At 35.7% G+C, this 15585-nt stretch overlaps 1 protein-coding gene across 1 annotated transcript; it reads left to right on the plus strand.

Moving 5' to 3' along the window:
- Positions 1-7751: 7751 nt before the first annotated feature.
- Positions 7752-12515, plus strand: LOC101009686 (olfactory receptor 10A7). Its single transcript, XM_021923275.2, has one exon. It carries the CDS (start codon positions 11476-11478, stop codon positions 12424-12426), a length of 951 nt encoding a protein of 316 aa, XP_021778967.2. The 5' UTR covers positions 7752-11475; the 3' UTR covers positions 12427-12515.
- Positions 12516-15585: the final 3070 nt, after the last annotated feature.

Here is a 15585-nt window from a genome sequence, read left to right on the forward strand (position 1 = left end):
GCTTTTGAAAGTGTTTGCTCTTGCTTCTCTAGTTCTTTTAATTGTGATGTTAGAGTGTCTATTTTAGATCTTTCCTGTTTTCTCTTGTGGGCATTTAGTGCTATAAATTTCCCTCTATACACTGCTTTAAATGTGTCCCAGAGATTCTGGTATGTTGTATCTTTGTTCTCATCGGTTTCAAAGAACATCTTTATTTCTGCCTTCATTTTGTTATGTACCCAGTAGTCATTCAGGAGCGAGTTGTTCAGTTTCCATGTCGTTGAGTGGTTTTGATTGAGTTTCTTAGCCCTGGGTTCTAGTTTGATTGCACTGTGGTCTGAGAGACAGTTTGTTATAATTTCTGTTCTTTTACATTTGTTAAGGAGTGCTTTACTTCCAACTATGTGGTCAATTTTGGAATAAGTGTGATGTGGTGCTGAGAAGAATGTACATTCTGTTGATTTGGGGTGCAGAGTTCTGTAGATGTCTATTAGGTCCACTTGGTGCAGAGTTGAATTCAATTCCTGGATATCCTTGTTAACTTTCTGTCTTGTTGATCTGTCTAATGTTGACAGTGGGGTGTTAAAGTACCCCATTATTATTTTATGGGAGTTTAAGTCTCTTTGTAAGTCTCTAAGGACTTGCTTTATGATTCTGGGTGCTCCTGTATTGGGTGCATATATATTTAGGATAGTTAGCTCTTCCTGTTGAATTGATCCCTTTACCATTAGGTAATGGCCTTCTTTGTGTCTTTTGGTCTTTGATGGTTTAAAGTCTGTTTTATCAGAGACTAGGATTGCAATCCCTGCTTTTTTTTGTTTTCCGTTTGCTTGGTAGATCTTCCTCCATCCCTTTATTTTGAGCCTATGTGTGTCTCTGCATGTGAGATGGGTCTCCTGAATACAGCAAACTGATGGGTCTTGACTCTTTATCCAATTTGCCAGTCTGTGTCTTTTAATTGGGGCATTTAGTCCATTTACATTTAAGGTTAATATTGTTATGTGTGAACTTGATCCTGTCATTATGATATTAGCTGGTTATTTTGCTTGCTAGTCAATGCAGTTTCTTCCTAGCATCGATGGACTTTACATTTTGACATGTTTTTGCAATGACTGATACCTGTTGTTCTTTTCCATGTTTAGTGCTTTCTTCAGGATCTCTTGTAGGACAGGCCTGGTGGTGACAAAATCTCTAAGCATTTGCTTGTCTGTAAAGGATTTCATTTCTCCTTCACTTAAGAAACTTAGTTTAGCTGGATATGAAATTCTGGGTTGAAAATTCTTTTCTTTAAGAATGTTGAATATTGGCCCCCACTCTCTTCTGGCTTGGAGAGTTTCTGCTGAGAGATCCGTTGTTAGTCTGATGGGCTTCCCTTTGTGTGTAACCCGAACTTTCTCTCTGTCTGCCCTTAACATTTTTTTCTTCATTTCAACTTTGGTGAATCTGACAATTATGTGTCTTCTAGTTGCTCTTCTTGGGGAGTATTTTTGTGGTGTGGCATTCTCTGTATTTCCTGAATTTGAATGTTGGCCTGCCTTACTAGGTTGGGGAAGTTCTCCTGGATGATATCCTGCAGAGTGTTTTCCAACTTGGTTCCATTTTTCCCGTCACTTTCAGGCACACCAATCAGATGTAGATTTGGTCTTTTCACATAATCCCATATTTCTTGGAGGCTTTGTTCATTTCTTTTTACTCTTTTTTCTCTACACTTCTCTTCTCACTTCATTTTATTCATTTGATCCTCAATCACTGATACTCTTTCTTCCAGTTGATTGAGTTGGTTACTGAAGCTTGTGCATTTGTCACGTAGTTCTCCAGTTATGGTTTTCATCTCTATCAGTTCTTTTAAGGTCTTGTCTGCATTGATTATTCTAGTTATCCATTCATCCATTCTTTTTTCAATGTTTATAGTTTCTTTGCGCTGGTTATGTAGTTTCTCCTTTAGCTCTGAGAAGATTGATCGACTGAAGCCTTCTGTCAACTCGTCAAAGTCATTCTCCATCCAGCCTTGTTCCATTGCCGGCGATGAGCTGCATTCCTTTGAAGGGGGAGTTTCGCTCTGATTTTTTACATTTCCAGCTTTTCTGCACTGCTTTTTCCCCATCTTTGTGGTTTTATCTGCCTTTGGTCTTTGATGATGGTGATGTACTGATGGGGTTTTGGTGTGGGTGTCCTTTCTGTTTGTTAGTTTTCCTTCTAACAGTCAGGACCTTCAACTGCAGGTCTGTTGGAGTTTGCTTGAGGTCCACTCCAGACCCTGTTTGCCTGGGTATCAGCAGCAGAGGCTGCAGAAGATAGAATATTGCTAAACAGCGAGTGTTGCTGTCTAATTCTTGCTCTGGAAGCTTCGTCTCAGGGGTGTACCCCACTGTGTGAGGTGTGAAGTGTCTGTCTGCACCTAGTGGGGGATGTCTCCCAGTTAGGCTACTCAGGGAACAGGGACCCACTTGAGCAGGCAGTCTGTCCGTTTTCAGATCTCAACCTCCATGCTGGGAGATCCACTGCTCTCTTCAAAGCTGTCAGACAGGGGCATTTACCTCTGCCGAGGTTTCTGCTGCTTTTTGTTTAGCTATGCCCTGTCCTCAGAGGAGGAGTCTACAGAGGCAGGCTGGCCTCCTTGAGCTCTGGTGGGCTCCACCCAATTTGAGCTTCCTGGCAGCTTTGTTTACCTACTTAAGCCTCAGCAATAGTGGGCACCCTTCTCCCAGCCTTGCTGCCGCCTTGCAGTTAGATCTCAGACTGCTGTGCTAGCAATGAGGGAGGCTCCATGGGTGTGGGACCCTCTGAGCCAGGTGTGGGATATAATCTCCTGGTGTGCCATTTGCTAAGTCCCTTGGTAAAGTGCAGTATTGGGGTGGGAGTTACCCAATTTTCCAGGTGTTGTGTGTCTCAATTTCCTTTGGCTAGGAAAAAGAATTCCCTTTCCCCTTGAGCTTCCCAGGTGAGGCGATGCCTCGCCCTGCTTCAGGTCTCCCTGGTCGGGTTGCACCCATGGACCAGTGCCAACTGTTTGACACACCCCAGGGAGAGGAACCTGGTACCTCAGTTGAAAATGCAGAAATCACCCATCTTCTATGTTGCTCATGCTGGAAGTTGGAGGCTGGGGCTGTTCCTATTTGGCCATCTTGGGCGTGCCCCTCTGTTTAAGTTCTTATAGATGCTGGATATTGGACCTTTTTCAGATGCATATTTTGCAACCGTTTTCTCCAATTCTGTACGTTGTCTGTTTACTCTGTTGAGTTTCTTTTACTGTACAGAAAGTCTTTATTTAGTTCTCAGATGTCAATTTTTTCTTTTGTTGCAATTGCTTTTTGCATCTTTGTTATGAAAGATTTGCCCATGCTTAAGCCCTGAATAGTATTGCCTAGGTTGTCTTCCAAGGTTTTTATAGTTTTGGGTTTTACATTTGGAGAAAAGGGCATAATAATTTACTTAGTGAGTCCCAGGCAGTGATAATATATAGTTTACAATGCAGTTATGTCAATATGATTGCATGTTATTCCACCAAAGCTATTAGGTTTCCCAATGATAATATGCGTCATTTTCTTGCAGCACTGTTAAGTCTAGTTTACTTCAGTATTGAGAACCTCTTCAGAAAGGGGCCAGCTATATTGCCATTGATCCCCTAGTAGTCTATACCCAAAAGCCCTTCTCCCTGTTGACTTTCTTATCTCTTGTTGCTAACTTCATACTCTTTCAGATACAGATGTAAGAAGTAAAAGGGTGCTGTTCTATATCTTTCAGACATCACAGAAAGCTGTTAAGTTTTGAGCAGCTTTGGTCATCTTTTGTTAAAATGTTATTTGACTGAAGTTTTAGGTTCACAGCAAAATTGAGAGGAAGGTACAGAGACATATACCCCTTGCCCTCACATAGGCATAGCCTCCTTCCTTATCAACACCCACCACTAGGGTGGTACATGTGTTATAGTTGATGAACCCACACTGACATATCATGATTATCCAAAGCTTATGGTTTACATTAGGATGTACTCTTGGTATTGTACATTACATGAGTTTTGAAAAACATATAGTATCATACAGAATAATTTCACTTCCTGAAAAACCCTCTTTTTATTCCCTAAACATCTGGTAACCACTGCTGTTTTTATTATCTATAGTTTGTTGTTTTCCAGCATGTCAAGTAGTTGGAATCATAGAGTATGTAGCCTTTTTAGGTTGACTTCCTTTACTTAGCGATATAGATTTATGTTTCCTTCATGTATTTTCATGACTTGACACCTCATTTCCTTTATACCACTAAATAATACTCCATTGCCTGTATGTATCACAGTTAATTTATCCATTCACCCACTGAAAGGCAGTTTGGTTGCTCCGAAGTTTGGGTAATTATAAATAAAGCTGCTAAAGACACCTGTGTGCACTCTTTTGTATAAACAAAAGTTTCAATTCCCCTGGGTAAATAACAAGGAAAATGATTGCTGGTTCACACAGTAAGGATATTTTTAGTTTTGTAAGACATTGCTAAATGGCCTTCCAAAGTGGCTGCACCATTTTGTATTCTTATCAGCAATAAATGAAAGTTACTGTTGCTCCACATCCTTGTCAGCATTTGGTATTGTCACTGCTCTATATTTTGGTCATTCTAATAGGTGTGTAGTGTTATTTCATTGTTGATTTATGTGAATTTCCCTAATGACATAGGATGTGGAACATCTTTTCATGTATCTGTTTGCTATTTGGATATCTTCTTTGATGAGGTATCTGTTAAGGTCTTTGGTTCATTTTTAAGTTGGGTTATTTGTTTCTTATTGTTGAGTTTTAAGAGTTCTTTGCATATTTTGGATAAAAGTCACCTGTAAGTTGTGTCTTTTGCAAATATTTTCTTCCAGTCTGTTGCTTCTTCCTTGTTCCCTTAACACTCTCTTTTACTGGGCAGACTTATTAATTTTAACAAAGTCTAGCTTATCAATTATCTTTTTTCATGGATTGTGCAGTTGGTGTTATGTCTAAAAAATCATCACCATACCCAAGGTCATATAAGTTTTTAACTATGTTATCTTTCAAGATTTTCTATAGTTTTGCATTTTACATTTGGTCTCATGATTCATTTTGAGGTTGTTTGTTTGTTTGTTTGTTTTTGTTTTTGTTTTTCCAAAAACTATAATGTTCTGTCCAAATTTCTCTTTTACTTTTTTATATGGGGTTGGTGGTGGGTACTGGGTATATCTAGTTGTTCCAGCATCATTTGTTAAAAAGACTAACTCTTCTCCGTTGCATTACCTCCATATTTATGTGAGTCTCTTTTGGAACTCTCTATTCTGTTCTATTGATTTATTTGTCTATTCTTTCTCCAATACCACACTGTCTTGAACTATAACTTTACAGTAAGTCTTGACATAGGATGATGTGAGTCCTCTAACTTTGTTGTTCTCCTTCAATATTGTGCTGGCTATTCTGGGTCTTTTGTGTCTTTACACACATTTTAGAATCAATTTGTTAATATTAAGAAAATAACTTGGTTTGATTTTGTTTGGGATTGTGTAGAATCCATAGGTATATTTGAGAAGAACTAATATCTCAACAAATATTGAGTTTTCCTATCCATGAACATGGAATATCTCTTCATTTATTAAGATCTTCTTGGATTTTGTTCATCAGAGCTTTAAGTACTCTTTATATTGCTTTCAAACCCTGCATTCAGAGACTCATCCCGTGAACCTCAAACTTACAGTAATAATTGGATGTGAAATGGCTCTAGACTTTATGCTGGCAAATCTTCCCAAACTTCAGGTTATTCAAGTCAAGCTCTGCCTTGAATGTTTGGTCATTTAAAGCTTCACTCAGATAGAAGTACCTAAGTTGGTCACAGGGACTACATCTCAGCATCCAGCTAGAGAACTATAGTTGAGTTTTACCTTTTTACAGAAATCTATATTTTTAAGAAATGATTCTCGTTGATGCACCCCAAATATAATTTGGTGTACTTACAGTGCTCTCTTCTTATCTCCTTGTGAATCTTGCAATTCTATAACAGTTATAATTGCATCATATTCTCCCTAGTCTTCCTCATGTACAAATGGGTACATATTGGTGTCTAGGGTGATTTTTCTACCTTTTTAGTAAACCTAATAATTAGTGGCTCATTTTTAATTCTCTTTAGACTTTAAAATATCTATTTCCTTTTGCTTTGTTGTCATCTGATATTACTAAACAAGTGAAAAATATCCACTCCACACCTGTCACATATTTAAAACAATAGCCCAGTGAATATAACATTGACTTTATCATAGATAATTTTAAATGCTTTAACATCTTAAAAACATGGAATAAAAATTGTAATAACAGGTTTTATCATTTTGGAGGTTTATGGAAGTCCTGACTACCGGAAATTTCTAGTACCTAAGGTAAGTTTAGTTGTGGAAATGGTTATGTTAAGTATTCTTAACATGAATGAGTTGAATGCTAGGCAATTCTGAGAAGTACACATTTGTTAGGAAAACATCTCTTTGGTGTCCATGAGTTTTTATTATTTAAATTCCAAATCTACACATATCTGTACATTTTACAACAGGGTATTTTTTGAAGTTGCTTTTTGGAACCTCGCCACATTATTCTAAATCAACAGCCAGTATCTATTTGCCTCTCATGATATGTGTAGCAATTATTCTTTAAACTTTTAACTTAGAGAGAAACTGCTTTAAGTACAAGCAATATAATATAACACAAAGTTTGGTAAAGAGATTTTTTTTTTCATTTTTTCCCCTGGGAATTCAGTACCATTCTGGAATCCCAGGCGATTGGAGTCTGAGAATATTTGGAAACATTACTTCTGGCCAAAGCATTGATTTTGTAATAGTCTACTGAGTAAACAGCAAGAGCAAAGCTTTTCTATGTGGCTTTGCAAAGCAGCCAGGGTTTAGATATATGGGTACGTGCACAGGTGTGTTACATGGGTATATTGTATGACCAAACTTATAAATCTTTCATTGAACATTTTTAAAAACAAAACAAAAGTTTGACGTGTAATTCAGTAATGCACCATTTTTCACTTGATTGTTTTTGCCCAATATGACAAATGTTTTCTTCAGTATGGTGCAAAGTTAATTATTTGGTATAAGTGTGAATGAAGATAGGCCAAATATATTTTGTAACATAGTTTTTTATTGGAAATGATTAGAGATTTATTTTGCTTGTTTTAAATGTAGGTGTACCCAATGGAAGATTTTTTTTAAAGAATAGATTTTGGCCTGGTGGGGTGGCTCATGCCTGTAATCCCAGCAGTTTGGGAGGCTGAGGCGGGCAGATCACCTGAGGTCAGGAGTTTGAGACCAGCCTGACCAATATGGTGAAACCCCGTCTCGACTAAAAATACAAAAATTAGTCTTAGTGGCGGGTGCCTGTAATCCCAGCTACTCGGGACTTTGAGACAGGAGAATTGCTTGAACTCAGGAGGCGGAGGTTGCAGTGAGCCGAGATTGTTCCACTGAACTCCAGCCTGGGCGACAGAGCGAGACTCCGTCTCAAAACAAAACAAAGCAAAAACAAAACAAAACAAAATTATATTTTAACCTATTATACTATTATTTAGTTTCCTGGGAAAATAAGGGTTAAGGAATTTTCCTTCAACTTCTACAAATATAGGAAGTTTTTCTTTTTCTTTTCTAGAAAGAAGTAAAATTAGGAAATGATGAACCTTCCTATCTAGCTGTTTGTTAAGGCTTCTGTACATGCATTGGTTGACCTGAAACTCCAAGGGCCTTTTCAAGGTTTTTTTTTTTTTTTTTTTTTTTTTTTGCCTCCAAAGACTTATTAGAATTTTTTGAATTATTCCCACTGTGCTGATTTGTAACTGTTTTAAAGTTTATATTTATTTATAAAAGTTGCTTCTGCAAAAAAGATAGTGTAAGGAAATAAAGGGAGTTATTTACACAGTTCTGTTTGCTCATTACAAAACACTTCGAAGTGTCATGTTATTTCTCGATATTAAAATTACCTCAAAAATTCCAAGAATAAACAATCCCAAGGAATAAAAAAATTGCTTACTTCTTCCTGACAGCAACCATGTTAGACATTATAAGGTACCACTGACTGAAATAATACATGAATCATGACGTTGTTTACAATGTTCTCATAGTAAAATGAACCAATAGCCAAACAACTTAGGGTATAAGACAACAACAAAATACATGCCAATTATCAGATGAATTTGATGTATTTAATTATTTAAAAATATTATTATGGAAATAAGTTTAAAATATTAACATTTTAAAAATCAGTTAAAAATAAAATTTAAAAATCATGTAAGTTTCATGAGCATGGTACATTTCTCTCACCAGTACTGAACCAAAATCTATCCCACAAAAAATACAAAAATATTATAGGGCAAATTAAAGTCTGTGTTCTTCACACAGCCTGGCATGTTAAAAGTTGCAATTCCAAGAGATTTGATCAGTGTGTCCAGTAGCCCCACCACAAAATATCTATTATTGAGAAATGCATCTTCAATTGCAAATATGACTTACAGGAAATATAGATAATTGTATGAACATTCTGTATTTCCCCTGTGAGATAAAAGCAGTTGTTTAATTAACCATCGTCCTTTCTAGTGATCCAGGGATCATTTCCCCAAAGCCAGTCACACTTTTAAATGCTATTACTAAAATATAGCAACCATGTAGTGCCAGTGCAAGGCATGTTAGACTGTCTAAGGTATTAACTTCATTAGGAAGATTTGAGCTATCAATAGATTTCAAGATCAGTGAACATTTCTCTGAAAATACTGCATATCTTTAAAAAATCATTAAATTTCCAATTACAGAAGAAACATGAGGTTTCATTTGGTAAGATACATCCAGATTTCTTTTATGATGTTATATTTCTCAATTTTGTTAAACATCTCCATTTATCTGTACATCTGTGTATTACAAAAGCATTCTCTGAAAAATAAATAATGAAATTTTAATTATCAGAAAAGGAATAATTTTATACTTCACTAAATAAAAGAAAACAGATAATGAGACCTTCATTCTGGAAAGCAACAGAATGCTAAAGAAGAGAGTATTAATAAAACAGTAGCTACGTAATAAAGAAGTGCTGTGGTTTATAACTACACAAAGTACTTTTAATTTAGGTACTATGGCAATTTATTCATTTACATGTAGGATTGTTAAAAGTGCTGCTCCATTTAGATAAATTTCATAACAATCTCAGATTCCTGTTGTACTCCAAATACTGAAGATATAATTGCATTCATCCATAATAATTTTATGAAAAAACATATATTTATAAAAAAGTTAGCTAAAATAAGAGGTAAAGTCTATTTTCTAAAAAAAAGGCCAAAGTTGGCCTGCTTAATGGGACATGAAAAAAACTGTTTGGCCTCATTAAAATATTACCAACTAAATTAGTGAACTTAATTAAAGGACATCAAGTTATCAAAATGCCATGCGACAAATAAGACAGTACATTCTCTAGAGTGATGTAGTAATCGTGGCAACTCAACATCAGTTTGCAAGTTTTTTTTTAAATCAGTATAAATTTGTGGTAGTGACTGCAACATCACTGCTGATTAATCTCTTTGTTTAGCGAATATATGCAAAGTAATCTGTAGGCTTTTTAGGATATAGAAAGACTGAGAGGAGTATTTAGAGGTACATCGTATGACATTATAAACCTCTAATTGTCTAAACTTTTATTAAAATTTAAATGCCTCCAGGAAAGATGAAAAATGTGCAATGGTAATTATTAAAAATTCAAGAAACTGACCATTTTTGGATATCCTTATTCATATTTCACATGGATTGTACACTATAGAACTTATTACTCAATGAAAAGCCATTCATCCTAGTATTGCTTTCTGCCACTGTTAATATCAGAATTCTGAGAGGCAGTTGGTTGAGGCATTTTAGGATGTACTAGATATTGTAACTACTATAAAATCTTCATGCCTTCATCAACTCCCATATTTTTTCAAAACAAAATATGGCATAATTTTAGACCCATAACAAGTTTAGAATTGTCCCAAAATGTAGGTAAGCATGATAATGCATATGAAGTTTTTCATAAGTTTTGATGAATATACCAGGAATATGATGTTTCTAATCCTGATGACAAGAATGATAGTGAAGCTGGTTTTGCAATAGCAGTGAGAGAGTAATGGTTGTAATCACTGTCACATGTTACCTATTATTCTGGGACTTACAAGGGCATGGGAAGCCTGAAATCAGCAGAGTTGTTCCTTTCCTTTTGCTACTGAGGACATTCCTTTGAGAACTTACAATATGGAAAATACACAGGTAAGATGTTACATATCTTGAGTAGAATTAAAACATAGAATTACTTAAATGAGCCACAGTTTAGAAAGATTCCGTACACCGTAAATTTTTACCTACTCACTTCAGGAGGGGATATCTATTTGAAATTATTTTGACTATAAAATGAAATATGCATTTTTGGAATTAAATTTAAAAAGTATATAAAATAATTGATACAATATTTACCCAACTCCAATTTTGAAAGAAATTATTTTTCTAACACATGCTCCTGTAATTGCTAAATTTTGGTACTAAGAATGACCTCCTGTAAAGAAAAAATTTGCATAATTTAATGTTGGCCAAAATATTTTGTTCCAAGTAAGATATAGTATTTGAGTTCATAATAGTTGAATTAGTGCTTTTGTGACTGGATCAGCTGACGTACAAAAGTAAGTGTATGTACCCTACTTCTGATAATGAAGTTCTAAAGAAGATGGACAGTCATGAGAGGAGCTATTTTGGGGGGAAAAGTTGAGATGAGTGTTGGGAGGATACTTCTCTATTGTAAATCATATTTGTTTGGAAGTTTTAAAAAAATGTAACTTAAACAATGTAACTGTAACTCTGTGTATACTAAGAAATGGGGGCCCAGTGAAGTTGAATTATGGTTCAAAAGACAATATAAAAATGTCATAAATTATTAGGCTCATGGAGACTACAGAGAAGCACCAAAATCATAAGCATATATTATGTTTATTTATTAAGTTTCTTGTGTATGTGTGTGTGTGTGTACTGAGCATGTTGGTATATGTATATATAGTGGATGAATGGTGTAAAATGCACTGTATTTAGTAGAAATGTGATTAACATAATTTAATATTAGAATGTCAAACTAGCCCATTATTTATCTTTATTGCATCCTGAAATCACTTAAAAATTAGTACACTATTCTATTTTAATTATCTATCTACACTCTTTCTACTTTATCCTATAAAATAGCACGCCTATGATGAAGAATACGAGTGCAGACTATGACTACTCGTGAGAGAAAAGTTACATCTAGGTGGTAAACAATGAGTAAGATTTATACAAAATGTTTATTTTTCCTTAATTTTATCTTATTGTAAACATCATTTCTGCTTCAGAGAAACAGAATGGTGAGACAACTGAGAATAAAGATGTTTTATTGATGTTATTAATATTTTTGAGATTATCTCTATATTGATTTAATACCCTTTGATGCACACACTTTGATTTTTAGAGAGAAACTCGTCTAAGATATGATCTGTGAAAATCACACCAGGGTCACTGAATTTATTCTTCTTGGTTTTACAAACAACCCCGAGATGCAAGTTTCCCTCTTTATTTTGTTCCTGGCCATTTATACAGTCACTTTGTTGGGCAACTTTCTTATTGTCACAGTTACCAGTGTGGATCCCGCACTTCAAACACCCATGTACTTCTTTCTTCGAAATCTATCACTTCTTGAAGTATGTTTCACCTTAGTTATGGTGCCAAAGATGCTTGTAGATCTAGTGTCCCCAAGAAAAATCATCTCTTTTGTGGGCTGTGGTACCCAGATGTACTTCTTCTTCTTATTCGGCAGTTCTGAATGTTTCCTTCTCTCTATGATGGCTTATGATCGCTTTGTGGCCATCTGTAACCCTCTCCGTTATTCAGTCATAATGAACAGGTCCCTATGCTGGTGGATGGCCATGGGTTCTTGGATGTCCGGTGTTCCTGTGTCTATGCTACAGACGGCTTGGATGATGGCCCTGCCTTTCTGTGGACCAAATGCCGTGGACCACTTTTTCTGTGATGGTCCCCCAGTGTTAAAACTAGTCACAGTGGATACAACCATGTATGAAATGCAAGCACTTGCCTCCACACTCCTGTTTATCATGTTTCCCTTTTCTCTCATTTTGGTTTCCTACACCCGCATTATCATAACAATTCTGAGGATGTCCTCTGCCACTGGTCGCCGGAAGTCATTTTCTACTTGTTCCTCACACCTCATTGTGGTGTCCCTCTTCTATGGAACAGCCAGTCTGACCTACCTGCGGCCCAAATCAAACCAGTCTCCTGAAAGCAAGAAGCTAGTGTCATTGTCCTACACTGTCATCACACCTATGCTAAACCCCATTATCTACAGCCTGAGGAACAATGAAGTGAAAGGGGCTGCCAAGAGGACAATCACTCAAAAAGTCTTAAAGAAGTTAGATGTGTTTTGACTTATTTTTATTATTTTTTATTATTTTATTTTTTAATGATACTTTAAGTTCTAGGGTACATGTGCACAACGTGCAGGTTTGTTACAAATGTATACATGTGCCATGTTGGTGTGCTGCACACACTAACTTGTCATTTACATTAGGTATATCTCCTAATGTTGTCCCTCCCCCCTCCCCCCACCCCATGACAGGCTCTGGTGTGTGATGTTCCCCTTCCTGTGTCCTAGTGTTCTCATTGTTCAATTCCCACCTATGAGCGAGAACATGCTGTGTTCAGTTTTTTTGTTCTTGCAATAGTTTGCTGAGAATGATGGTTTCCAGCTTCATCCATGTCCCTACAAAGGACATGAACTCATCCTTTTTTATGGCTGCATAGTATTCCATGGTGTTTGTGTGCCACATTTTCTTAATCCAGTCTATCATTGATGGACATTTGGGTTGGTTCCAAGTCTTTGCTATTGTGAATAGTGCCGCAGTAAATAAAAAGTCAGGAAACAACAGGTGCTGGAGAGGATGTGGAGAAATAGGAACACTTTTACACTGTTGGTGGGACTGTAAACTAGTTCAACCATTGTGGAAGACAGTGTAGTGATTCCTCAAGGATCTAGAACTAGAAATGCCATTTGACTCAGCCATCCCATTACTGGGTATATACCCAAAGGATTATAAATGGTGCTGCTATAAAGACCCATGCACACGTATGTTTATTGTGTTTTGACTTCTATTGTGTAAGAATGCTTCCAAAGTAGGAACAGCAGAACCTACTATCTAAAGCTTAAAACAGAGTGGAAGACCATTTCATCACTAACTGGTGGGTGCATTTCTGTACATCATTCAGGGTCCTAGCAGGAAAGAGTGGTATTCCTGAATTGGGATAAGTGAGAAAACACTTTATGAGAGGGCTATTTAAAAATTGTGAACAAGGTTAGGTAATAGCCACACAGATCATACAAAAGAAATTTTACACTTCTTGGCCTGAAGGGGCAAGTAGAAGAAGTGTTAACTGGAACCAATAGAATGCTAAAACTATGTAAAAAAAAAAAAAAATTCACCTAACAGGATCTCTATTCTTTAGTACAGCAAGGCAGCCATCCCAGCCTTATTTTGATCTGACTCTCTCAAATCTATTGCTGGCTTCTATTCTCAGCCAAACCAAATACAACATGGGGACAAGAATGTCTGTTGATGCAATATATAAATGCCAGCCACCTGGGGCACAGAACAAGATGAAAATGAGTAAGAAAAGTTATGAAAGATAAGTAAAAACAGCCATCACAAACCACTGTATAATCTGCAGCTATTGCGATGTAACAATGAATCATGGCATCTAACCTTGCAAAAATTATAAAAAGTAAAGTTTTGCAGATGCCAAGAGTCCATAATACAAATTCTTTATATGGGTTGTATGCTTAAATAAAGTTATTTAATAAAATTACCTTAGTGTTAATATTTCATAACATGATTTTGGGCTTCTTTGGTCGTTGGCTAAATTATCCATTAATTATTTAATAATAAGCTCTTCTTAGAGTTTAAACAACAAATATTTGGTTGACACCAGAGTAAAGCAAAGAGTAATAGTAATAGCAAACATGGTTTATTGAGGCATTGTCCTTGACACATGCCCTTGCAACAACTCAAGAGATAATTATTGTATCTATATTTTCCATAAAAGATAAATTACAATTAGAAAATGTAAGTAACTTGGCAAGGTAAAAGCTATTGAGATGTGGCCATGATAGTTTGAACAGACTCTTCTGAATTTGAAATTCAATATGTTAATCTCTTAAAAATATCTAGTCACATTTTTATTAAGGTAAAGTTGCCACCTACAAGGGAATTTGGCTTTCAAAACCATGGAGGAGACAAAATAAGATTGTCAAATTTAATTATGCAAAATTTATATTTCCAGTAGAACAAGCATATATTGGCTTTGAATATGCAACTTGAACAATAATGTATGTTCCTGTAAGTCTTCCTTAGCCAAGGTTTCTGTTAATTGTACCGCTTCTTCTTCAAGCAGTAACTAACCTCCACGCTTATTTGTCAATTTTCAGAAAAATTTAAAAGCCACCACAAATTTGCAACTTGTGTTGACTATTTTAGTTTAATTTTGATTTGCTGAAGTACATATCTATTGCACGTAATGGGAGTTTGAGGTAAAAAAATCTATTCCTTTAAATCTTTCTCCTTCAATAATCTCTTAATTTTTAAGCCTAACCCAGATATTCTTGAATTAACATAACTAAGTTCAATAACCATCTCATAAGACTCCCTTACAATGGTTTTCTACCAGCTGCTTGTAACTCACAAGTAGATTGGGAGGCTATAAAATGAATTTAGTAGTGCATGTTAATGTGTCCAACAAACTAGCACAGTAAAAATAAGTATATTCTTGACAATTAAAGCTTGTATATATTTAGGGGGTACAACATGATGTTATATATATAACAATTATGAGAACAAAAATATATATTTAAGATATATATTCATATGTATATACCCATACACACACATTGTGGAATGGCTAAATCAAGCTATTTTAACCTATGCATTACTTCACAGACTTATCAACTTTTTGTGGTGAGAAAACCCACAGGCTATTTCTGGTTCTTTCATTCACTATCTTATTGTTCTTGGTTGAAACAGAAACTATTTGAAAATCACTCTAATAATCTGTAAAGAAGGTTCTAGAACTGTAAGAAACTAAAATTTGACAACCATAAATAATAAGGAATGCTTTGTGATTGACATGGGAACACTCATAGTGGAGGTCTAGTAGGACTTAGTCACTTTGCAAGTTAATTGGTGTTTCCTCTTTTTCTTACACACTTTCTTACAGATTCAGCTTTTACATCTTTCATAAATTTACAGGCTATATTTATAGCCTGTGTTATTTACGGTATTTTGTTTCTCTTAAGCATTTTTTATAAAATATACATAGTCACTGTAGTGGACTGGATTGTTTTCCCCAAAAAGATATGTTGATGTTCTCATCCTTGATACCTGTGAATGTGACTTTACTTAGAAACAAGGCCTTTGCAGTGTAAGCAATTTAAGATGAAGTTAAACTAGACTAGGGTGGATCCTAAATCCAATGGCTAATATCGTCATATAAAAAGAGAGAGAGAGATTTGAAGACACAGAATTGTACACACAGGG

Source organism: Papio anubis, chromosome 9 (genome assembly GCF_008728515.1).
Source record: "Papio anubis isolate 15944 chromosome 9, Panubis1.0, whole genome shotgun sequence".
Classification (NCBI taxonomy): Eukaryota; Metazoa; Chordata; class Mammalia; order Primates; family Cercopithecidae; genus Papio; species Papio anubis.